This window comes from Aegilops tauschii, chromosome 5, assembly GCF_002575655.3.
Source record: "Aegilops tauschii subsp. strangulata cultivar AL8/78 chromosome 5, Aet v6.0, whole genome shotgun sequence".
NCBI lineage: Eukaryota > Viridiplantae > Streptophyta > Magnoliopsida > Poales > Poaceae > Aegilops > Aegilops tauschii.
Window position 1 is genome coordinate 515,688,567 of NC_053039.3, and position 27,081 is coordinate 515,715,647.

A 27,081-nucleotide genomic window follows, 5' to 3' on the forward strand; every position below is an offset into this window, starting at 1 on the left:
TGACTCTCTCAGTCTGTCCGTCTGTCTGTGGATGAAAGGTTGTACTGAACTCTAGCCTGGTACCCAAAGTCTCGTGCAACTGATTCCAAAACTTTGAAGTAAATTGGGTTCCTCTATCTGATACAATGGTCCTCGGAACTCCATGCAGACATACGATCCTGGTCATGTATATCTTTGCCAACTTAGCACTTGTATAAGTGGTCTTTACTGGGATGAAATGAGCTACCTTCGTCAAACGATCGACTACAACCCATATCAGAACGAGTCCTGGGCAATCCTGTGATAAAATCCATGCCTAGCTTATCCCACTTCCATTCGGGTATCAGCAATGGTTGTAGCAATCCTGCTGGCTTCTGATGCTTTGCCTTTACTCTCTGACATACATCACAAACTGCTAAATACTCCGCAATATCCTTCTTCATTCCGGTCCACCAGAAAGTATCCTTCAAATCCAAATACATCTTGGTATTTCCTGGGTGAATCGAATATGGTGAATCATGGGCCTCTTGCAGAATCAACTTCCTGATCTCCGGATCATTGGGCACATAAACGCGGTCCTCAAACCATAAGGTATCATGTTCATCCTCACGAAATCCCTTGGCTTTTCCTTTACTCATCCTTTCCTTTATCTCAGCAATTTCCTTGTCTGTTTTCTGAGCTTCTCTGATCTTATCCATCTAAGTAGACTGAATCTCCAATGCTGCTACAAAACCTCTTGGAACTATTTCCAAACATAGTTCACGAAGATCCTCTGCTAACTTCTTGGGTAACTCTCCGGTCATGAGCGTGTTGACATGGCTCTTGCGGCTCAACGCATCGGCTACTACGTTAGCCTTCCCTGGGTGATAATGCAATCTCATATCATAATCCTTAATGAGCTCCAACCATCTCCTTTGCTTGAGATTCAACTCCTTCTGCGTGAAAATGTACTTCAAACTCTTGTGATCCGTGTACACCTCACAATGGTTTCCGATGAGAAAATGTCTCCATGTCTTCAACGCATGCACTGCGGCTGCTAACTCCAAATCATTTGTAGCATAATTCAACTCATGGGGTTTAAGCTATCGTGAGGCATATGAAACAACTCTTCCCTCCTGCATTAGCACTGCTCCAAGTCCTCGACGAGAAGCGTCGCAATATACTTCATAATCCTTGCATTGATCTGGCAGAATCAACACTGGCGCTGTAACCAAACGTTTCTTCAATTCCTGGAAACTAGCCTCACATTCCTCAGTCCAAATGAATTTGGTGTCCTTCTTGAACAACTCCGTCATAGGCTTTGCAATCTTCGAGAAATTCTCGATGAATCTCCGGTAATATCCTGCGAATCCAAGAAAACTCTGGATTTCTCCAACTGTCGTGGGTGCTTCCCAATTTGTCACAGTGTTAACCTTGGTGGGATCTACTGCTATTCCTTCTCCGGATATAACATGTCCAAGGAATCCAACTTCCTTTAACCAAAACTCGCACTTGCTGAACTTGGCATATAATTGATGTTCTCTGAGCTTTCCAAGTACCAAACGCAATTGCTCCTTATACTCTTCTTCATTCTTCGAATAGACCAGAATATCATCAATGAACACTACGACGAACTTATCCAAAAACTCCATAAACACTTTGTTCATCATGTTCATGAAATAGGCAGGTGCGTTAGTCAGGCCAAATGACATAACGGTGTACTCATATAGCCCATACCTTGTGGTAAAAGCTGTCTTGGGTATATCCTGCTCTCGAATCTTCAACTGGTGGTATCCTGATCGCAAATCAATCTTGGAGAATACTTTAGCTCCTTGTAGTCGGTCAAACAGATCATTGATCATCGGCAGTGGGTACTTGTTCTTGATTGTTACTTCATTCAATCCACGATAATCAACAACCATCCTCAACGATCCATCTTTCTTCTCCACTAGAAGTACGGGTGATCCCCAAGGTGACGAACTTGGGCGAATATATCCTTTATCCAGTAACTCCTTAATCTGCTTCTAATTTCTTCCAAATCCTTAGCGGGCATCCTATACGGTCTCTTAGATATTGGCCCAGTGCCTGGAAAAAGCTCAATCAAAAACTCGTTGTCTCTATCCGGTGGCATGCCTGGCAACTCCTCTGGAAATACGTCAGGGAATTCCTTCACCACTGGTACTTCCTCCTGTACAACTCCTGATAAGGAATTCACTTGAGTCCTCTTCGGCACATGTCGGGATACATACTTAATCCTTCTTCCTTCTGGGGTAGTAAGAAAATCGTCTTACTGGTGCAATCGATGTTTCCTCCATACATCGATAGCCAATCCATTCCCAAAATCACATCCAAACCTTGTGACTCCAAAACTATTAGGTCTGAGGGGAAAACATGCCTACCTATGGCCAATGGCAACTGAAAACATCCTTGGCTTGCCATATACTCTGCTCCTGGCGAGGTTACTAACGTAGGTGTTCTAAGAACTTTGGTGGGCAACTTAAACTTATCCACAAATCCCCTTGATATGTATAAATGTGATGCACCAGTATCAAAAAGAAAGATTGCAGTAAATGACTTAACCAAGAACTTACCTATTACTGCATCAGGCTGTGCTTCAACCTCCTCCACATTAACGTGGTTCACCTGTCCCCTGTTGAAAGGGTTCGGCTTCTTCCCCGAGCTTCCATTGCCATTTCCATTCTTTGCTTCTGGACAATCAGTGGCATAATGTCCGGTCTTCTGGCACTTGAAACAGGTAACGTGGCTTAGATCCCTCTTGGCTGGGGTTGATGGGTTGGTACGGTTCTGTCCGTTGCTTCCTCTGTTCCCATTGCCATTCTTGGGGCCACTATGATTGTGCGAACTTCCACCATTGTGATTGTGACCTCCATGGTTATGCTGAAGGTGTCCTCCCGAGTTCAGGGTAAAACGAGGCTTCTGGTGAGCTCCTGTACTGTACTTTCCTTGTCCATACTTCCTCTTACGACTCTGAATCTGCTTCTGCTTCCCTTCAATCATGAGAGCTATATCTACCAACTCCTGGTAGTTGTTAAAAGTTGCCACCATCAACTGCATGCTCAGCTCATCATTCAGTCCTTCCAGAAACTTCTCCTGCTTAGCTGCATCCGTAGCAACGTCATCTGGGGCATAACGTGCTAACTTACTAAAATCCTCCATGTACTGGCCAACGGTACGTCCTCCTTGGTGTAAGTTGCGAAACTCACGCTTCTTCATGGCCATAGCTCCTGCTGAAACATGGGCAGTACAGAAGGCTTGCTGAAACTGGTCCCATGTGACAGTGTCAATGGGGTGAGTGGCCGTGTAATTCTCCCACCATGATGTTGCGGGTCCATCAAGCTGATGTGCGGCAAAACGCACTCTCTCCGCATCTGTGCATCCTGCAGTGGTCAGCTCCCTTCCAACCTTGCGGAGCCAATCATCTGCCACAATCGGCTCGGTGCTACTGGAAAACACCGGCGGATTCAGCCTAAGAAATCGGGCTAAGTGATCAACAGGTGGTGGTGGTGGTGGGTTGTTGTTGTTGTTGCCTTGGTTTTGAACTAGCACTTGCATCAGGGCATTCTGCTGCTGAATCAACTGAGTGATCTCCGGTGGGAAAACAAATCCGGTGTCGCGTCTCGGAGGCATCTGATGGTTTAGAAAAGATGAGAAAATAGAATAGAATGAGGTCTAGAGGGAAAACACTACCCATATGCACATGAGACAAACACAATCATATCACTCCAATCAATTCAAACAAGGCATACAATCGATCTAACTATCGTTACAAAGTGCTTGGACTATAATATATACATGGTGGAATACTACTACTAATTTGGTGGTCTACTAGAAAAATTGCTCAGTCGAAGACTCCATGATATCTGCTCCGGCTTCATCCTCCAAATCATCCTCACTGCGGTCCGAGTCGGTGTCGTCAATGATGATGTAATTCTCCGGGCAAGTAGAATCGTCATCATCTCCTCCTGGCGCTGGGTCTCCCATGAAAACTCCTAGCTTCTTTGTCAGGTCGTCATTCTTCTCCACTAGTGCGACGATTTCCTCCATGTAATCCTCGCGTGTAGCCTTGAGTTCTTCCTCCAGTTCCATGATCCTAGTCTTTACCTTCTTCAGTTCTATCATGTCTGCGCACATCTAGTTCTCCTGGCGACGAATGTGCTAGTTTAACTCCTGGATGAAAGCTGCAATAGATCTATCCTTCCTGGTACTGATCATCTCCCATTGCTCGTCTCGGCGCCCACAAATCTGATAGATAGTATCCTTGAGATCATTGTGGTACACTTCTCCAATGCGTCCCATGGTGATGTGGGCTGCCATGCTCTTTCCTAGACTCTAGGTTGGTGCATCAAAGGAAAACTCTATGGGCTCAGTGATTGGCGTGAACGTCCTTCCTGGAACTTGAACTTGAATCATAAGCGCTCCTCTTCTGGTAGTGTGGCGTTGTAGGTTCCGGTGAAGCTTGGTATTCCGATGTTCAGGTACTTAGTAACTTCCTTCAAGTGTCGTCCAAAAGGTGTATCCTCATCTGGTTGCGCGAACTTGTTCCTTGCATCCGCCATCCTAAAAGAGTGGAAGAAAGGAGAGGAGTTAGAAATGAGAAGAGAGTAGTGATCTAGGGCTTTAGCTTAGTGGTCGTGTCCTACAGCCAGCGTGTGCTCTGATACCATCTCTGTAGCGACCAGACCTCAAACAGTCTAGTCTCTGTGCATCAGTGTCATCCCTGGATCGGTAATGCTGACACGCACAGTACTTTGAAGGATTTATAACAGAGTAGCAATCACACACTTATAACATCGAATAGTTCAAGAGAACACAATACAATAAATATGGCTTAAGGCCATCTAAAATACGATAACAGCGGAAGGCTTGGAAGATAAAGTGAGTCCATCAACTCCAACGGCATCACTGAGTATAAGACCACGACCTAAGGCTCCTTACTCGTCGTCTGAAAAGTCTGCAACATGATACGTTGCAGCCCGAAAACGGGTCAGCACATGGAATATGCTGGCAAAGTAACACATAGAGAGTAATGAACAGAATAATGCTACCACTACATGCATATTTGGCTGGTGGAAAGCTCTATGGTTACAGTTTTGCGAAAAGCCAATTTTTCCCTACCACAAAGGAATAAATTTTATTTAACTATCATGGTGGTTGTTAAACATTGAGAAGGTACCTCCAACTCAATCTCAATTAAGAACGTAATTAACCCAATCAAATTAAATTAAGTAACATAATGATGAGATTCACATGATAATCCAAGAACTAGATACTCAAGATGTCCATAACCGGGGACACGGCTAATCATGATTAGTTTGTACACTCTGCAGAGGTTTGCGCACTTTTCCCCACAAGACTCGATCGCCTCCGCTTGATTTCTCGCACTACATGGTGTTTGAGAAACGGATGACCGAGACACAGTCTTTAAGAAACACTACTCTTTACTCCGGGTGGACAGTTACACCTACTTTCCCCTACATCTGCTAGCCCACCTCTTCAAGAGGTCATGTAACCTACTCAACTATGCTAGAGCCCATAATAGCTTGTGGCTGCACACGGAAGTTTCTAGCATGAATAATCTCATGATCCCTTTGAGTCTGGGTGGCGGTCCATAGGATGATCACACGGGTACTCCGGGATATCCAAAAATACAGGCAACACTGGTTTCTCCAGGTGCCTCAATCCACCCAGATGTAAATTAAAGTAGCCACCTTAATTTGAACCATAAATTAATAATCTGACATCTGTCATGAAGAATTCACTCAAACCCAATCCACGTCTACGAGCATAGCATAGCAATATAAGCAAACGTAGAAGTAACTCCCAAAGGTTTGATAGTAAACAGGACAATAGGTACTACCTCATCTACTTCCCAAAACCCACATATTAATCAGATCCTAATCATGCAACTATTTGAGGATTGATCTAATGCAATAAAACTGGGTGATGAAAACTATGATCAAAGTGTTACTTGCCTTGCTGATGATCCGTGAAACCTAGAGACTCGTAGTAGCACGCTTCGCACTCCGGGTACTCTATCGCAAACAAACAATACATACATAAGCAATCAAGCAAGGGTGCACGAAATAAAACTCAAAATAAGAGATCTAACCAGAAAGTTCAACTTAAGAACTCCGGTTTGCAAAAAGAATCAATTCAAACGAAGCAACGAAGGTCAAACGGCGAAAGAAACAAGCTTCGTTTACTAATCTGGATCTAAGTCAAATTTTACAGTAGTAAAAACTTGTTTGAGTTGGTTAAACGAAAAGAGAATTTCGAGACGAAACTCTAGGCGCTTGAATCGCCTGATTCCGATAAAGGAGCGAAAAGTTATACTAAACGAAAAACAGATCGGAAATCGCGATCAAGAATAATCGCGGAAAATCCGAGAAAAAGAAAAACTGATGAACAGGCTAACGATCGAACGTTCGCTGTCTGTAAAAAAAATGAAAACCGTTCGATAAAACGAACGAACGAACGGGCGTTCGCTATTTAACTAAACCGGAAAAAAATAAACCGATCTAATATATAAAAAACGCATCTCGGTTTCGAAATAAAACCGAACGGTTTTTTCGAGAAAAACCGGCGGCTACCTCGGTTCGCGTGACGGCGGCGGCGGCGAGCGGCTCCGGCGGGTGGCGGCGTCGGGCGAGAGGCGGCGGGGCTCCGGCGGGCGGCGGCGGGTGGCGGGTCGGGCGGCGGGGCGACGCGGGCTGCGGCGCGGGGCGGCGCGAGGCGGCGGCGGCGGCGGCTAGGGTTTCGGGGCGGCGGCGACTTGGGCTGAGGCGGGGCTCGGGTCGCGGCTTTAAAGGCCGACCGAGCTGAGGTGTCCGGGTCGGACATGGCCCGTAAGGCGGTTGACTTTTTTTTAAATAATTCGGACGTGCAGAAAAAGTACGAAAAGAAATACTAAACGGACTCTAAAAATCCCGAAATAAATTTTCCCCGTCCTCTAAAAATAAGCCGTACAAGATGAACATTTATTTGGGCCTAAAATGCAATTTTGAAAAACATGTATTTTTTCCTAATTCGAATAAAATCAAATAAAATCCAAATAAAATCAAATATTTGTTTTTAATATTTTTCCTCCAATATTTCATTATTTGTGGAGAAGTCATTTTATCCCCTCTCATATATTTTGATATGAAATATTTTGGGAGAGAAAAATAATTAAAACAAATGATCCTATTTTCAAAATTTGAGAAAACCCAAATATGAAAATAACGAAATCCCCAACTCTCTCCGTGGGTCCTTGAGTTGCGTGAAATTTCTAGGATCGCAAATCAAAATGCAATAAAATATGATATGCATGATGATCTAATGTATAACATTCCAAATTGAAAATTTGGGATGTTACAAAGATCAACACCACCACCCAAGGTATGTATCCATCTTAGATAAGCTTTACTCCAAGTCATGGGTCAAAGCAACTCAACAAGATGTGAATACATCAAGATGCTTAAATGAAAAATGGTAACCCCATTTTGAGCTTAAACAATGAGTATGACCTATGATCAAGTGACCTCACTTGACTCCTAAGTCAATATACTCTAAGATAGGTGACTTCGTCACTGACCAATTGTAGATGAAGTTCTCTTGTGTTTCTCCGTGCTCTTGCATTTGTCTCATGCATATTTGTTTCCCCTTTCAAAAAAAGCTTCATCTAGATCTTTTCATTTCTTTTCTTTTGTGTTCTGCATTCCCTGCATCCAATTCATTGCAAATCTTTTAGTTAATTCCTTGCAAATCCTTGTGAGATCTTAATTGCCTAGTGAGCTGAGGTGACAAGTGTTTTCACTGTGATGAACTCGGTCACACCGGTTTGTTTTCTTCGGTCCAACCGAATTCTTTCGGTGCCACCGAAGCACACAACTCGGTGCTACCGATTTCACTGCAGAAAAGACAGCTTGCCACTTGTTCCTGCATTCTTTTTACTCCAGCTTCACTCAATGATTCTTGTCCTCTACCAGCATCATATTCGACTTGCTGCTTTGCTTTGTGACTCAAGGGCCAAACCCATTTGAAACAAAAATCTAGAAGAACCCTTCTTGGAAATTGATGTCAAAGGGGGAGAGAGAGATCACATCAAAGCTCAATCATTTTTATAAAGGGAGAGAATGCTCAGGGGGAGAGTGCCCAGATGCTTGGTGTTCAAGAGGAGAGAAGTCACATGTCTTTAAGAGGGGAAATACATGTTCATATTTGATTGTTTGCATTAGCTCTGTTTCTTGTCTTTGCTCTGATTTTCTGTTCCCTATCGTCTCCCAGTATCCCATGCTAGATTCAGGGGGAGCAAGACATCTAAGGGAAGGAAATTCTTGAATTCATTGCCCATCTTTACCTTTGGGGACATGTCTATATCCAATAAGTACTCAGTACTCACTCTCTACATGTCATCCCTGTCTTGGTACTCTTGTGGTTTCTTTTGTTTGCTCTGGCTAGTAGGTGCATCTGTGTTATCTAACCTTGTTTACTCAGGTTCATTCCTTCCTAAGCCAACTCAAGGCCACGAGGTAAGTATATGCATCACAGTCATGTGTATGAGGAGTTCTTGTTGTTGTACATACTGTTTGCAAGAAGGACTCATGAGCATGAAGGTACATTTCCCATATTCACATCATTTGCTATGATGCATATAGCCAAGATACATGTAACACATTGCTTACTCTGTCATGCTTATGCATTCACATGCTCCTATATTCCATATTTACATGTTTGCATACATGTAGGGGGAGCATATGCATGTTACATGTCTTTCCAAAGCTTTACTTGTTATTCTCTATATCTTTATCTAAAGCTTTGATGTATGTTGTCGTCAATTACCAAAAAGGGGGAGATTGAAAGCACAAGTGCTCCCTGGGTGATTTTGGTAATTAATGTCAACATATCTCTTGTTGGACTAATGATTCTACCTAGTATGTTTCAGATAAGTTCAAAAATGGAGTGGCATGGACCAGAGGATGTGGAACCCCTTCAAGATGCTGAGGACAAAGGATTGGCTCAAGCTCAAAGCTCAGGACTCCACATTTTCTATTTTAGTGGTCCAAGATCACATTGAGTCCATAGGAAAGCCAATACTATTAAGAGGTGTTGCTTAATGGATTGCTTGCTCAAAGTGCTTAGTGATATGCTCCAAAGCCCTTCAACCAGTTTCTCACATCCACATATGTCCCAAACCAAAAGTCAAACTCGGCCCCACCGAAACTTTCTATCCGGCGCCACCGAGTTCAGTTGACATAGCCACTGCCAGAAACCCTAATCAGTTCGGTCTCACCGATGGGATCTCGGTCTCACCGAGATGGGCTTGCAAACTCTCTGTTGCCTATTGCAGTCATTTCGGTCCCACCGAGATATGCAATCGGTCCCGCCGAGTTTGCTTGGCCAACTCTCTGTTTCGCTTATTTCCCAAATCGGTCCCACCGAGTTTGTGTAATCGGTCAAACTGAGTTCAGGCTTTACCCTAACCCTAGCACATCGGTCCTACCGAGTTGATCATATCGGTCCCACCGAAATGCCTAACGGTCACATTATGAACTAAATCGGTCTGACCGAGTTTCATGATTCGGTCCCACCGAGTTTGGTAAATTGTGTGTAATGGTTAGATTTTGCATGGAGGCTATATACCTCCACCCACTCTTCATTCGTGGAGAGAGCCATCAGAACATGCCTACACTTCCAACATACATTTTCTGAGAGAGAACCACCTACACTTGTGTTGAGGTCAAGATATTCCATTCCAACCACATAAATCTTGATCTCTAGCCTTCCCCAAGTTGTTTTCCACTCAAATCATCTTTCCACCAAATCCAATCCTATGAGAGAGAGTTGAGTGTTGGGGAGACTATCATTTGAAGCACAAGAGCAAGGAGTTCATCATCAACACACCATTTGTTACCTCTTGGAGAGTGGTGTCTCCTAGATTGGCTAGGTGTCACTTGGGAGCCTCCGTCAAGATTGTGGAGTTGAACCAAGGAGTTTGTAAGGGCAAGGAGATCGCCTACTTTGTGAAGATCTACCCGAGTGAGGCAAGTCCTTCATGGGCGACGGCCATGGTGGGATAGACAAGGTTGCTTCTTCGTGGACCCTTCGTGGGTGGAGCCCTCCGTGGACTCGCGCAACCGTTACCCTTCGTGGGTTGAAGTCTCCATCAACGTGGATGTACGATAGCACCACCTATCGGAACCACGGATAAAAAATCTCCGTGTCTCCAAATTGCGTTTGCACACTCCGATCCCATCCCTTTACATTCTTGCAACTTGCATGCTTTACTTTTCGCTGCTCATATACTCTTGTCATGCTTGCTTGATATGTATTGTGAATGGTTAAACTTGTGCCAAAACTCCACATCAACTTAAGGAAATTAAAAACTGTTACTTTTCGTCTTAGAGTCTATTCACCCCCCCCCCCCTCTAGACACCTCTTCTCGATCATTATGCTAAGCTAACGGATATGTATAAGTCATGAAGAAAGCAATAGCAATAAAACTTAACGATCATTATGCTAAGCTAACGGATGGGTCTTGTCCATCACATCATTCTCCTAATGATGTGATCTCGTTAATCAAATGACAACACATGTCCATGGTTAGGAAACTTAACCATCTTTGATTAGTCTAGTAGAGGCTTACTAGGGACACAGTGTTTTGTCTATATATCCACACATGTATCAAGTTTCCGGTTAATACAATTCTAGCATGAATAATAAACATTTATCATGATATAAGGAAATATGAAATAACAACTTTATTATTGCCTCTATGGCATATTTCCTTCACGTGAATGATATAGAATTTCTGGATAGCAAAAAAGGATACTTGAATAAGAATTTTTCAATGAAAGACCTCGGTGAAGCTGCTTATATATTGGGCATCGAGATCTATAGGGATAGCTCGAGACACTTAATAGGACTTTCACAAAGCACATATCTTGACAAAGTTTTGAAGAAGTTCAAGATGGATCAGTCAAAGAAAGGGTTCTTTCATGTGTAACAAGGTGTGAAGTTGAGTAAGACTCATAACCCGACCACGGCAGAAATTAGAGAGAGAATGAAAGTCATTCCCTATGCCTCAGTCATAGATTCTATAAAGTATGCCATGTTGTGTACCAGACCTATTGTGTGCCTTGCCATGGGTTTCGCAAGGAGGTACAAGAGTGATCCAGGAGTGAACCACTGGACAGCGATCAAAATTATCCTTAGAGGAATAAGGAAATGTTTCTCGGATATGGAGGTGATAAAGAGTTCATCGTAAAGGGTTACGTCGATGCAAGCTTTGACACTGATTCACATGACTCTGAGTCCCAATCTGGATACATATTGAAAGTGGGAGAAATTAGCTAGAGTAGCTTCATGCAGAGCATTGTAGACATAGAAATTTGCAAAATACATACGGATCTGAATGTGGCAGACCCGTTGACTAAACTTCTCTCACAAGCAAAACATGATCACACCTTAGTACGCTTTGGATTTATTCACATGGTGATGTGAACTAGATTATTGACTCTAGTAAACCCTTTGGGTGTCGGTCACATGACTATGCGAACTAAGGGTGTTAATCACATGAGGATGTGAACTATTGGTGTTAATCACATGGCGACGTGAACTACATTATTGACTCTAGTGCAAGTGGGAGACTGAAGGAAATATGCCCTAGAGGCAATAATAAAGTTGTTATTTTATATTATATTTCCTTATTGAAGGAAATATGCCCTAGAGGCAATAATAAAGTTATTATTTATTTCCTTATATCATGATAAATGTTTATTATTCATGCTAGAATTGTATTAACCGGAAACATAATACTTGTGTGAATACATAGACAAACAGAGTGTCACTAGTATGCCTCTACTTGACTAGCTCATTGATCAAAGATGGGTTATGTTTCCTAGCCATAGACATGAGTTGTCATTTGATTAATGGGATCACATCATTAGGAGAATGATGTGATTGACTTGACCCATTCCATTAGCTTAGCACACGATCGTTTAGTATTCTGCTATTGCTTTCTTCATGACTTATACATGTTCCTATGACTATGAGATTATGCAACTCCCGTTTACCGGAGGGACACTTTGTGTGCTACCAAACGTCACAACGTAACTGGGTGATTATAAAGGTGCTCTATAGGTGTCTCCAAAGGTACTTGTTGGGTTGCCGTATTTCGAGATTAGGATTTGTCACTCCGATTGTCGGAGAGGTATCTCTGGGCCCACTCGGTAATGCACATCACTTAAGCCTTAAAATCATTGCAACTAATGAGTTAGTTGCGGGATGATGTATTACAGAACGAGTAAAGAGACTTGCCGGTAACGAGATTGAACTAGGTATTGAGATAGCGACGATCGAATCTCGGGCAAGTAACATACCGATGACAAAGGGAACAACGTATGTTGTTATGCGGTTTGACCGATAAAGATCTTCGTAGAGTATGTGGGAGCCAATATGAGCATCCAGGTTCCGCTATTTGTTATTGACCGGAGACATGTCTCGGTCATGTCTACATAGTTCTCGAACCCGTAGGGTCCGCACGCTTAAAGTTTCGATGACAGTTATATTATGAGTTTATAAGTTTTGATGTACTGAAGATTGTTCGGAATCCCGGATGTGATCACGGACATGACGAGGAGTCTCGAAATGGTCGAGACATGAAGATTGATATATTGGACGACTATATTCGGACACCAGAATGGTTCCGGGGGTTATCGGATATATACCGGAGTACCGGGAGGTTACCGGAACCCCCCGGGGGTTTAATGGGCCTACATGGGCCTTAGTGGAGAAGAGGAGAGGCGGCTAGGGCAGGCCGCGCGCCCCCTCCCCCTCTAGTCCGAATTGGACAAGGAGGGGGCGGCGCCCCCCCTTTCCTTCCTCTCTCTCTCCTCTTTCCCCCTTCTCCTAATCCAACAAGGGAGGGAGTCCTACTCCCGGTGGGAGTAGGACTCCTCCTGGCGCGCCCCTCCTGGCCGGCCACCTCCCCCCCTTGCTCCTTTATATACGGGGGCAGGGGGCACCCCATAGACACAACAATTGATCATTGATCTTTTAGCCGTCTGCGGTGCCCCCCTCCACCATAGTCCACCTCGATAATATCGTAGCGATGCTTAGGCGAAGCCCTGCGTCAGTAGAACATCATCATCGTCACCACGCCGTCGTGCTGACGAAACTCTCCCTCAACACTCGGCTGGATCGGAGTTCGAGGGACGTCGTCGAGCTGAACGTGTGCTGAACTCGGAGGTGCCGTGCGTAGGAATTTTTTTTGAAATTACTACGTTCCCCAACAGTGGCATCCGAGCCTGGTTTTATGCGTAGATGTTATATGCACGAGTAGAACACAACTGAGTTGTGGGCGATATAAGTCATACTGCTTACCAGCATGTCATACTTTGGTTCGGCGGTATTGTTGGATGAAGCGGCCCGAACCGACATTGCGCGTACGCTTACGCGAAACTGGTTCTACCGACGTGCTTTGCACACAGGTGGCTGGCGGGTGTCAGTTTCTCCAACTTTAGTTGAACCGAGTGTGGCTATGCCCGGTCCTTGCGAAGGTTAAAACAGCACCAACTTGACAAACTATCGTTGTGGTTTTGATGCGTAGGTAAGAACGGTTCTTGCTCAACCCGTAGCAGCCACGTAAAACATGCAACAACAAAGTAGAGGACGTCTAACTTGTTTTTGTAGGGCATGTTGTGATGTGATATGGTCAAGACATGATGCTAAATTTTATTGTATGAGATGATCATGTTTTGTAACCGAGTTATCGGCAACTGGCAGGAGCCATATGGTTGTCGCTTTATTGTATGCAATGCAATCGCCCTGTAATGCTTTACTTTATCACTAAGCGGTAGCGATAGTCGTAGAAGCATAAGATTGGCGAGACGACAACGATGCTACGATGGAGATCAAGGTGTCGCGCCGGTGACGATGGTGATCATGACGGTGCTTCGGAGATGGAGATCACAAGCACAAGATGATGATGGCCATATCAAATCACTTATATTGATTGCATGTGATGTTTATCTTTTATGCATCTTATCTTGCTTTGATTGACGGTAGCATTATAAGATGATCTCTCACTAAATTATCAAGGTATAAGTGTTCTCCCTGAGTATGCACCGTTGCGAAAGTTCTTCGTGCTGAGACACCACGTGATGATCGGGTGTGATAGGCTCTACGTTCAAATACAATGGGTGCAAAACAGTTGCACACGCGGAATACTCAGGTTAAACTTGACGAGCCTAGCATATAACAGATATGGCCTCGGAACATGGAGACCGAAAGGTCGAGCGTGAATCATATAGTAGATATGATCAACATAGTGATGTTCACCATTGAAACTACTCCATCTCACGTGATGATCGGACATGGTTTAGTTGATATGGATCACGTGATCACTTAGAGGATTAGAGGGATGTCTATCTAAGTGGGAGTTCTTAAGTAATATGATTAATTGAACTTAAATTTATCATGAACTTAGTACCTGATAGTATCTTGCTTGTCTATGTTGATTGTAGATAGATGGCCCGTGCTGTTGTTCCGTTGAATTTTAATGCGTTCCTTGAGAAAGCAAAGTTGAAAGATGATGGTAGCAATTACACGGACTAGGTCCGTAACTTGAGGATTATCCTCATTGCTACACAGAAGAATTACGTCCTGGAAGCACCGCTAGGTGCCAAACCTGCTGCAGGAGCAACACCAGATGTTATGAACGTCTGGCAGAGCAAAGCTGATGACTACTCGATAGTTCAGTGTGCCATGCTTTACGGCCTAGAACCGGGACTTCAACGACGTTTTGAACGTCATGGAGCATATGAGATGTTCCAAGAGTTGAAGTTAATATTTCAAGCAAATGCCCGGATTGAGAAATATGAAGTCTCCAATAAGTTCTACAGCTGTAAGATGGAGGACAATAGTTCTGTCAGTGAGCATATACTCATAATGTCTGGGTATAATAATCACTTGATTCAACTGGGAGTTAATCTTCCGGATGATAGCGTCATTGACAGAATTCTTCAATCACTGCCACCAAGCTACAAGAGCTTCATGATGAACAATAACATGCAAGGGATGGATAAAACAATTCCCGAGCTCTTCGCAATGCTAAAGGCTGCGGAGGTAGAAATCAAGAAGGAGCATCAAGTGTTGATGGTCAACAAGACCACCAGTTTCAAGAAAAAGGGCAAAGGGAAGAAGAAGGGGAACTTCAAGAAGAACAGCAAACAAGTTGCTGCTCAAGAGAAGAAACCCAAGTCTGGACCTAAGCCTGAGACTGAGTGCTTCTACTGCAAACAGGCTGGTCACTGGAAGCCGAACTGCCCCAAGTATTTGGCGGATAAGAAGGATGGCAAGGTGAACAAAGGTATATGTGATATACATGTTATTGTTGTGTACCTTACTAATGCTCGCAGTAGCACCTGGGTATTTGATACTGGTTCTGTTGCTAATATTTGCAACTCGAAACAGGGATTAAGCGAAGATTGGCTAAGGACGAGGTGACGATGCGCGTGGGAAATGGTTCCAAAGTCGATGTGATCGCGGTCGGCACGCTACCTCTACATCTACCTTCGGGATTAGTTTTAGACCTAAATAATTGTTATTTGGTGCCAGCGTTGAGCATGAACATTATATCTGGATCTTGTTTGATGCGAGACGGTTATTCATTTAAATCAGAGAATAATGGTTGTTCTATTTATATGAGTAATATCTTTTATGGTCATGCACCCTTGAAGAGTGGTCTATTTTTGTTGAATCTCGATAGTAGTGATACACATATTCATAATATTGAAGCCAAAAGATGCAGAGTTGATAATGATAGTGCAACTTATTTGTGGCACTGCCGTTTAGGTCATATCGGTGTAAAGCGCATGAAGAAACTCCATACTGATGGACTTTTGGAACCACTTGATTATGAATCACTTGGTACTTGCGAACCGTGCCTCATGGGCAAGATGACTAAAACGCCGTTCTCCGGAACTATCGAGCGAGCAACAGATTTGTTGGAAATCATACATACAGATGTATGTGGTCCGATGAATGTTGAGGCTCGCGGCGGGTATCATTATTTTCTCACCTTCACAGATGATTTAAGCAGATATGGGTATATCTACTTAATGAAACATAAGTCTGAAACATTTGAAAAGTTCAAAGAATTTCAGACTGAAGTTGAAAATCATCGTAACAAGAAAATAAAGTTTCTACGATCTGATCGTGGAGGAGAATATTTGAGTTACGAGTTTGGTCTTCATTTGAAACAATGCGGAATAGTTTCGCAACTCACGCCACCCGGAACACCACAGCGAAATGGTGTGTCCGAACGTCGTAATCATACTTTACAAGATATGGTGCGATCTAGGATGTCTCTTACTGATTTACCGCTATCGTTTTGGGGTTATGCTTTAGGGACGGCTGCATTCACATTAAATAGGACACCATCGAAATCCGTTGAGACGACGCCTTATGAACTGTGGTTTGGCAAGAAACCAAAGTTGTCGTTTCTTAAAGTTTGGGGCTGCGATGCTTATGTGAAAAAGCTTCAACCTGATAAGCTCGAGCCCAAATCGGAAAAATGTGTCTTCATAGGATACCCAAAAGAGACTGTTGGGTACACCTTCTATCACAGATCCGAAGGCAAGACTTTTGTTGCTAAATTTGGAATCTTTCTAGAGAAGGAGTTTCTCTCGAAAGAAGTGAGTGGGAGGAAAGTAGAACTTGATGAGGTAATTGTACCTGCTCCCTTATTGGAAAGTAGTTCATCACAGAAACCGGTTTCTGTGACACCTACACCAATTAGTGAGGAAGTTAATGATGATGATCATGAAACTTCAGATCAAGTTGTTACTGAACCTTGTAGATCAACCAGAGTAAGATCCGCACCAGAGTGGTACGGTAATCCTGTTCTGGAAGTCATGTTACTAGACCATGATGAACCTACGAACTATGAAGAAGCGATGGTGAGCCCAGATTCCGCAAAATGGCTTCAGGCCATGAAATCTGAGATGGGATCCATGTATGAGAACAAAGTGTGGACTTTGGTTGACTTGCCCGATGATCGGCAAGCCATTCAGAATAAATGGATCTTCAAGAAGAAGACTGACGCTGACGATAATGTTACTGTCTATAAAGCTCGACTTGTTGCCAAAGGTTTTCGAAAAGTTCAAGGGATTGACTATGATGAGACTTTCTCACCCGTAGCGATGCTTAAGTCTGTCCGAATCATGTTAGCAATTGCCGCATTTTATGATTATGAAATTTGGCAAATGGATGTCAAAACTGCATTCCTGAATGGATTTCTGGAAGAAGAGTTGTATATGATGCAACCGGAAGGTTTTGTCGATCCAAAAGGAGCTAACAAAGTGTGCAAGCTCCAGCGATCCATTTATGGACTGGTGCAAGCCTCTCGGAGTTGGAATAAATGCTTTGATAGTGTGATCAAAGCATTTGGTTTTATACAAACTTTTGGAGAAGCCAGTATTTACAAGAAAGTGAGTGGGAGCTCTGTAGCATTTCTAATATTATATGTGGATGACATATTACTAATTGGAAATGATATAGAATTTCTGGATAGCATAAAGGGATACTTGAATAAGAGTTTTTCAATGAAGGACCTCGGTGAAGCTGCTTATATATTGGGCATCAAGATCTATAGAGATAGATCAAGACGCTTAATTGGACTTTCACAAAGCACATACCTTGACAAAGTTTTGAAGAAGTTCAAAATGGATCAAGCAAAGAAAAGGTTCTTGCCTGTGTTACAAGGTGTGAAGTTGAGTAAGACTCAATGTCCGACCACTGCAGAAGTTAGAGAGAAGATGAAAGATGTTCCCTATGCTTCAGCCATAGGCTCTATCATGTATGAAATGCTGTGTACCAGACTTGATGTGTGCCTTGCTATAAGTTTAGCAGGGAGGTACCAAAGTAATCCAGGAGTGGATCACTGGACAGCGGTCAAGAACATCCTGAAATACCTGAAAAGGACTAAGGATATGTTTCTCGTATATGGAGGTGACAAAGAGCTAGTCGTAAATGGTTACTTCGATGCAAGCTTTGACACTGATCCGGACGATTCTAAATCGTAAACCGGATACGTGTTTACATTGAACGGTGGAGCTATCAGTTGGTGCAGTTCTAAACAAAGTGTTGTGGCGGGATCTACGTGTAAAGCGGAGTACATAGCTGCTTCGGAAGCAGCAAATGAAGGAGTCTGGATGAAGGAGTTCATATCCGATCTAGGTGTCATACCTAGTGCATCGGGTCCAATGAAAATCTTTTGTGACAATACTGGTGCTATTGCCTTGGCGAAGGAATCCAGATTTCACAAGAGAACCAAGCACATCAAGAGACGCTTCAATTCCATCCGGGATCTAGTCCAGGTGGGAGACATAGAAATTTGCAAGATACATACGGATCTGAATGTTGCAGACCCGTTGACTAAGCCTCTTCCACGAGCAAAACATGATCAGCACCAAGGCTCCATGGGTGTTAGAATCATTACTATGTAATCTAGATTATTGACTCTAGTGCAAGTGGGAGACTAAAGGAAATATGCCCTAGAGGCAATAATAAAGTTATTATTTATTTCCTTATATCATGATAAATGTTTATTATTCATGCTAGAATTGTATTAACCGGAAACATAATACTTGTGTGAATACATAGACAAACAGAGTGTCACTAGTATGCCTCTACTTGACTAGCTCGTTGATCAAAGATGGTTATGTTTCCTAGCCATAGACATGAGTTGTCATTTGATTAATGGGATCACATCATTAGAAGAATGATGTGATTGACTTGACCCATTCCGTTAGTTTAGCACACGATCGTTTAGTATTCTGCTATTGCTTTCTTCATGACTTATACACGTTCCTATGACTATGAGATTATGCAACTCCCGTTTACCGGAGGAACACTTTGTGTGCTACCAAACGTCACAACGTAACTGGGTGATTATAAAGGTGCTCTACAGGTGTCTCCAAAGGTACTTGTTGGGTTGCCGTATTTCGAGATTAGGATTTGTCACTCCGATTGTCGAAGAGGTATCTCTGGGCCCACTCGGTAATGCACATCACTTAAGCCTTGCAAGCATTGCAACTAATGAGTTAGTTGCAGGATGATGTATTACAGAACGAGTAAAGAGACTTGCCGGTAACGAGATTGAACTAGGTATTGAGATACCGACGATTGAATCTCGGGCAAGTAACATACCGATGACAAAGGGAACAACGTATGTTGTTATGCGGTTTGACCGATAAAGATCTTCGTAGAATATGTGGGAGCCAATATGAGCATCCAGGTTCCGCTGTTGGTTATTGACCGAAGACATGTCTCGGTCATATCTACATAGTTCTCGAACCCGTAGGGTCCGCACGCTTAAAGTTTCGATGACGGTTATATTATGAGTTTATAAGTTTTGATGTACTGAAGATTGTTCAGAGTACCGGATGTGATCACGGACATGACGAGGAGTCTCGAAATGGTCGAGACATGAAGATTGATATATTGGATGACTATATTCGAACACCGGAATGGTTCCGGGGGTTATCGGATATATACCGGAGTACCGGGAGGTTACCGGAACCCCCCGGGGGTTTAATGGGCCTACATGGGCCTTAGTGGAGAAGAGGAGAGGCGGCTAGGGCAGGCCGCGCGCCCCCTCCCCCTCTAGTCCGAATTGGACAAGGAGGGGGAGGCGGCGCCCCCCCCCCTTTCCTTCCTCTCTCTCTCCTCTTTCCCCCTTCTCCTAATCCAACAAGGAAGGGAGGGAATCCTACTCCTGGTGGGAGTGGGACTCCTCCTGGCGCGCCCCCTCCTGGCTGGCCGCCTCTCCCCCCCCCTTGCTCCTTTATATACGGGGGCAGTGGCACCCCATAGACACAACAATTGATCATTGATCTTTTAGCCGTGTGCGGTGCCCCCCTCCACCATAGTCCACCTCGATAATATCGTAGCGGTGCTTAGGCGAAGCCCTGCATCGGTAGAACATCATCATCGTCACCACGCCGTCGTGCTGACGAAACTCTCCCTCAACACTCGGCTGGATCGGAGTTCGAGGGACGTCGTCGAGCTGAACGTGTGCTGAACTCGGAGGTGCCGTGCGTTCGATACTTGATCGCTCGGATCGTGAAGACGTACGACTACATCAACCGCGTTGTGCTAATGCTTCCGCTTTCGGTCTATGAGGGTATGTGGACAACACTCTCCCCTCTCGTTGCTATGCATCACCATGATCTTGCGTGTGCGTAGGAATATTTTTTTGAAATTACTACGTTCCCTAACACTTATTCATGATAAAGGTTTATTATTCATGCTAGAATTGTATCGATCGGAAACTTAAATACATGTGTGAATACATAAACAAATACCGTGTCCCTAGTAAGCCTCTACTAGACTAGCTCGTTGATCAAAGATGGTTAAGGTTTCCTAACCATAGACATGTGTTGTCATTTGATAACAGGATCACATCATTCGGAGAATGATGTGATGGGCAAGACCCATCCATTAGCTTAGCATAATGATCGTTCAGTTTTATTGCTATTGCTTTCTTCATGTCAAATACATATTCCTTCGACTATGAGATTATGCAACTCCGGGATACCGGAGGAATACCTTGTGTGCTATCAAACATCACAGCATAACTGGGTGATCGTAAAGATGCTCTACAGGTATCTCTGAAGGTGTTTGTTGAGTTGGCATAGATCGAGATTAGGATTTGTCACTCCGAGTATCAGAGAGGTATTTCTAGGCCCTCTCGGTAATACACATCATAAGCTTACAAGCAAACGACTAAGGAGTTAGTCACGAGGTGATGTATTACGGAATGAGTAAAGAGACTTGCCGGTAACGAGATTGAACTAGGTATGAAGATACCGATTATCGAATCTCGGGCAAGTAACATACCGATGGACAAAGGGAATTACGTATGCTGTCATAATGGTTCGACCGATAAAGATCTTCGTAGAATATGTAGGAGCCAATATGGGCATCCAGGTTCCGCTATCGGTTATTGACCGGAGAGGTGACTCGGTCATGTCTACATAGTTCTCGAACCCATAGGGTCTGCACGCTTAACGTTCGTTGACGATATAGTGTTATGTGAGTTATGTGATTTGGTGACTGAATGTTGTTCGGAGTCCCGGATGAGATCACGGACATGATGAGGAGTCTTGAAATGGTCGAGAGGTAAAGATTGATATATAGGACGATGGTATTTCAACATCGGAAGTGTTTCCGGACGTACCGGAAAGGAATCGGGTAACCGGAAGGGGTTCCGGGCACCCCCAGGCAAGATATGGGCCTTATGGGCCAAAGGGGGGACAGACCAGCTCACAAGGGGGCTGGTGCGCCTCCTCCCTTGTTTGGCCAGCCCTAGGGAAGGAAAAAGGGGAGGGCTAGCCCCTCCTGCCTTTCCCTCTCATGGGAGAAAGGAAAGGGGGGCACCCTCCCCTGCCTTTCACGCACTCCAAATAAGGAAAGGGGGTGCAGCTTGGGAGGGACCCCAAGTAGGATTCCTCCTACTTGGGCGCCTCCTTTGGCTCCTCCTCCCTCACTCCCATCTATATATATGTGGGAGGGGGGCTCCTAGCAAACAACAGACAATTGCCTAGCCGTGTGCGGCGCCCCCCTCCACCGTTTACACCCCCAGTCATATTTTCGTAGTGCTTAGACGAAGCCCTGCTGAGATAACTTCACCATCACCGTCACCACACCGTCGTGCTGACAGAACTCATCTACTACCTCGACGTCTTGTTGGATCAAGAAGGCGAGGGACGTCACCGAGCTGAACGTGTGCAGAATGCGGAGGTGCCGTGCGTTAGGTCCTTGATCGGTTGAAGCGCGAAGAAGTTCGACTACATCAATCGTTCCGCTTACAGTCTACGAGGGTACGTAGACACACTCTCCCCCTCGTTGCTATGCATCTCCATGGATAGATCATTGCGTGTGCGTAAAAAAATTCCATGCAAAGTTTCCCAACAATTCTAAGCCACGAAATCTGGCATATCATGTTGCGAGATAGGGATTGCGAGTACTCGCTGAATATCAATAGGCCATAGGGTATGTCTGAGAAGATCGTCATCCCAAATATTAAGAACAGGATCAATCAAATCTGCTACCTTACATAGCAACTAACATCCCTTAGAGCATCTCCAACAGCGGCGCCAAAAGACGCGCGCGCGGGGTAAACTTTCACTTTAGCGCGCGCGGGATGTTTTGGCGCGCTCCAGCGGCGGCGGGGAACTAGCGCGCGCGGGAAACGATTGAGCGCGCACTGGAAAAGGCGGCATCTCGCGTGCTAGATTTGGCGCACCGCTTCGAGCGCGCCTATAAATTGCGGGGCTCGCCACGCGGCCTCCACACTGCCACGCGCACTCTCCCCGCTCACTCTGTCGCTTGCTCGCCGCTTCCTCGCCCCCGCCACCACTGCGCCGCCGTGGATCGTCTGGCTACCGCGGCATCCGCGAGCGCCCCGGCTGCACCTACTACGCCGAGATCCGGTCCGGCGACGTCCGGCTCGGCCTCGGCACGTTCGGGACCGTGCACGAGGCCGCCCGCGCGTACGACGTGGCGGCGTGGCGCCTAGAGAGGCCGGCGGCGCAAATGAACTTCTGCGACGTCTTCACGCGCGAGCAGGCGCAGTCCGTCGCCCCTCCGCCTCATCTTATCACAGACCAGGACCGTGCGGAGCACCGTCGGCGGCAGCGCCGCCTCCTTGTTGCCGAGGAGGACGAGCGAGCCATGGCGGAGTGGCACCGGCGCCACCCGAAGGACGTCGCAGCGGAGCATGCCTTCTGGCAGAAAGGATGGCAAAGCGCCGCGCAGAGCGGTTGGACAGGCGTCGGCGGAAGGCCCTGGCGATATCGCAGTGCGATATCGTTGAGGCAGGTGGGGTGTCGATCTTTGGGGATAATGATCCTCGTTGGGAGGACATGTGGATCGATACCTCGGACAACACCAGTCCGGATGAGGACAAGGATGACTCGGAGTAGGGTGTAGTTGCACCTAGTTGCACTGTAGTTTTATCTATCTATGTATTGTTTATCGATCTATGCTATGAACTATGTAAAATATCTATGTATCGTTTTTATTATCTATGAAATATGTATCGTTTTTATTTTATCTATGAAATATGTATATGCAATGTTCGTGCGATAGCGCGCGCTGCATTTTAGCGCGGCTGCTGGAGCTACGCGCGCGCACTAAATTTTAGCACGGAGCCAGCGCTGCCCGCCGCGCTTTTTCAGGCGATGGGCGCGCTGCAAAGTACTCCCTCTGTAAATTAATATAAGAGTGTTTAGAACACTATTTTAGTGTTCTAAACGCTCTTATATTAGTTTATAGTGTTCTAAACGCTCTTATATTAGTTTACAGAGGGAGTACTTTTTAGCGCGCCGCGTGTTCGGCGGCTGTTGGAGATGCTCTTAGGAGTCAAATCTCTATCGGAACTTAAGAGCTAAGGACCCCTACACAAATGCTATATGTAACTTTTTTTTTATTCCTCAAGCGTATGAGAAGCGCTTCTAGATTGGATACGGCGCCGAGGGGAGTACAATCACTTCCCAACCTTGTTTGTTCTAGGGTTCCCAACCTTCTTTATTTGTATGTAGTGCTATTTTTCCCTTGGATTATTTTGTGTGCATTTAGTTGCACTATCGTTACGTAATCGTACACATGTGTGTTAACGGAATCTGACCTTAATAAAGATTTGGAGAAAGTCCTTTCAAATTGTCTATGTGTATAATACTCTTTTCATATGGTTCGTTTATGATCATCTTTTGCACAAAACGAAATTGTGGGGCATTTTTTCTTCTTGATAACCTGGTGTGCATCATAACCTGTTGCACTTTTTTTATGTGTGCGAGTTGCACCTTAAACTTTACCAACAAAAGACGGTGCAGCTTGAAATGATCCGCCCACAAAATGGCGGAAATTTCTCAATTTCATTACAAACTGCCCACAAATGCGCTCTCAATGTCTCTTTGTTTCAAAAAATAAATTTGAGTCTAGAGAGTGTATCCTTCATATGTTATTTTCATTTTTTTTTTTGGCCAGCCGGGCTGTGGGGGTAATATATTCTGGGTTGTTTAATTTTTTTAGTTGTTTTTAGAATTCATAACCGCATTTTGATCTTCACTGCGATTATTGTATTGTACTAACAACTTGCATACCTAGCTTCCTTTTTCTTATATAGCATTGAATTATTGCGGTCTTGTATTGCCTAGTGTTGACTTAATCAAATGGCACTATGACAGTGACCCAACATGACAATCATTCACATATCGGTTAAAGAAGGTTGGCACAAGAATTTCCATGGGAATTTTTTGTGTGTCTTACTTGAGATGACGGCTGGAGTTTGATTGATTCAACTGAATATGAGCTGGCGAAAGTAAAATACAGCTGAAGGAAAACTTATCCTGCTCACCAAGCTGCTCTTTAAAATGTGGTCTTTGGCAAAGTCTTCACTTCGTTTCTCTCTACATTTTCTTCTAAAAATCATTGATCATGCAATTATATAGTAGTTTTTTGTAGGTTTCTAGTGGTCCAGGTTTATGCTGAAAACTTTCTTTGTAAGGAAAATATCTATTCGGCGCGATTCCCGATGCTTCCAGTGCTTAATTGACCAGCTTAAAAAACAGAAGAAAAAAAGTGTGACCTTGAGTGAAAAGGACAGATGAATCAGCATCCTGGCCGTCGATCAAATGGACGGCTGTGATCATCACCATCCTAGTTGACTTTGCTAAATTTTATTCTGGTAGTGCTCCGCCTCTCACTCTCGGCCTGAATATTATACTCCCGCCAATTACTTCCTGCACAAGTGAAGGTCCCAACGAGAGAGACTAACAATGTCGCATATGCTCTGGCCCATCCCTGTATAAAGTCGCCGCGAGATCCAGCAGAAACCTTTTCCTGCTCCGGCCGCCATTGCCGCGACCTTGCTCACCCTGCGCAAGCTTCTGCATGTGCTTGCATGGTGAAACTCTTCTCCACCTTGTCCATCTCTTGATGTTCATCCCAATCTAGAGTTCTAGACTAGAGCTCCTTGATTCCATTGCACCACCAAGGTTCTTGGGTTCTTTGTTTGTCCATGGAGGGGGTGGAGGAGGCCAACCGGGCGGCCGTGGTGAGCTGCAAGAGGCTGGTCGCCCGCCTCTCGCTGTCCGCCGGCGACCCGTTCCGGCTCGCCGCCGTCGCGGCCGAGACCGAGGAGGCCGTGTCCCGGTTCAGCAAGGTGGTTAACATCCTCGGCAACAGGGTTGGCCATGCGAGGGCGAGGGTCGGCCGGAGGAGCTCGCCGGCGGGCGACCCGATTGCGAGGTGCCTCCTCGAGTACCACCCTCCCCCGCCGGTGCCGTATTGCCCACCTGCCAGTGCCCCCCAACTCCATGGGAGTAGCAGTAGCACTCCTGCGCCGCCGCCGACGCCGCTGAAGCAGATGCCGGTGCCGGTGGCGGCGGAGGCGGCTCCTTGTGCCGCCGGCAACGGCAAGGTCGTTGCACCGGCGGCCAAGGGTGCTGCGGACAGGGACATGTTCTTCCAGACGCCGCTCCTGGATTTGAGTGCGTGCAGCAGCGTTACTCCCGCCTCCATTGCCGCCGCGCAGATCAACGGCTCGAGAGTTTCCGCAGCTCCGGCGGCCAAGGGTGCAGACAGAGACATGTTCTTCCAGACGCCGCTCCTGGATTTGAGCGGGTGTAGCGTTACTCCCGCCTCCATTGCCGCCGTGCAGATCAACGGCTCGAGAGTTTCGGCAGCTCCGGCGGCCAATCCTCCTCCTCCCCCTCCCCCTCCCCCTCCTCCTCAAATCCAATTCCACCATCCGATTCAGCAGCAGCAGCAGCAGCAGCAGCAGAAGAGGATGCTCGAGCAGCAGCAGAAGCCGGCCAGCAGCGACAACAAGAGGTTCCACTTCGAGCCGAAGCCGGCGAGCGAGAAGCCGTTCCACATCGAGATCCCGGCGGCGAGGAGCGGCAAGGAGCCGGAGGTGATCACCTTCAGCTTCGACAACTCGGTGTGCACCTCGTCGGCGGCCACCTCCTTCTTCACCAACATGAGCAGCCAGCTGATCAGCATGTCGGAGACCTCCGCCTGCGCGCCGGCGTCCAGGAAGGCGGCGCACAAAGCCGACGACGACGGCAAATGCCACTGCCCCAAGAAAAAGTCGGTGCCGATTGCATTCGCCATTGATTTATTTAACTCGATCTGTCGATTGCGTGTGCCTTTACTTACAGTCGTGTGATGTGTTGGTTTGCAGGAAGCCGAGGGAGAAGAGGGTGGTGAGGATGCCGGCGGTGAGCGACAAGGTGGCCGATATACCTTCCGACAGCTACTCGTGGAGGAAGTACGGGCAGAAACCCATCAAAGGCTCTCCACACCCAAGGTATATTATGCTCCAATCTTGGTTAATTACTCTATCTCTCTCTCTCTCAAGTTCATTGTTATGTAATGTCACCAAAATATTATCCTTGAATGGAAGAAACTTGGAAATGTCAGTAAGAAGTTGTGGGCATGCATCGTAGCCGTGTCGATCTCAGCATTCATTGGGCGTGCAAGCATGCATTTGGTGCTGAGTGAGACATTACAATTGGATCAGGTGGTAATTAATTCAGGCGGGTATGAAGTATGAACTTGTTGTTGATTAATTGCAGGGGATACTACCGGTGCAGCAGCATCAAGGACTGCCCGGCGAGGAAGCACGTGGAGCGGTGTCGCGGCGACGCCGGGATGCTCATCGTCACCTACGAGAACGACCACAACCACGCGCAGCCGCTCGACCTCGCCACGCTCACCGCCAACTCCGAAGCCTGACCGAGACCGCCGGTACCAGAAGAACTCTGAATTTTTATGCCATGGATGGAACATGCCATTCAGCCTGACCAAATCTGAATGCAAGTGAAAATTGTATGAGGAAGGCGAAGATTTCGCCTGCGTCTTTCGCAATGTATAGTGAGCACTTGATTGTCCTTTTGAATTGTATCCTATCGAAAAATCGCTCCGTGCAAATGCTTGTTAAATTTCCTTGTAGAACTAGTGCTAGCTTTGCTTGCTTTGTTTTCAGTGTAGCTTTGCTTGTTTAACCACGGTGCAGAAATCACAATTCATGGTATTGTCCAGCTTGTCACA

At 45.5% G+C, this 27,081-nt stretch overlaps 1 protein-coding gene across 1 annotated transcript; it reads left to right on the forward strand.

Annotated features, from left to right (window-relative positions):
- The first annotated feature begins 24,729 nt into the window (after positions 1 to 24,729).
- On the forward strand, positions 24,730 to 27,081 carry LOC109741618 (uncharacterized). Its single transcript, XM_020300695.4, has 3 exons — positions 24,730 to 26,118; positions 26,213 to 26,338; positions 26,607 to 27,081. Exons 1-3 carry the CDS (start codon positions 25,046 to 25,048, stop codon positions 26,764 to 26,766), a joined length of 1,359 nt encoding a protein of 452 aa, XP_020156284.1. The 5' UTR covers positions 24,730 to 25,045; the 3' UTR covers positions 26,767 to 27,081.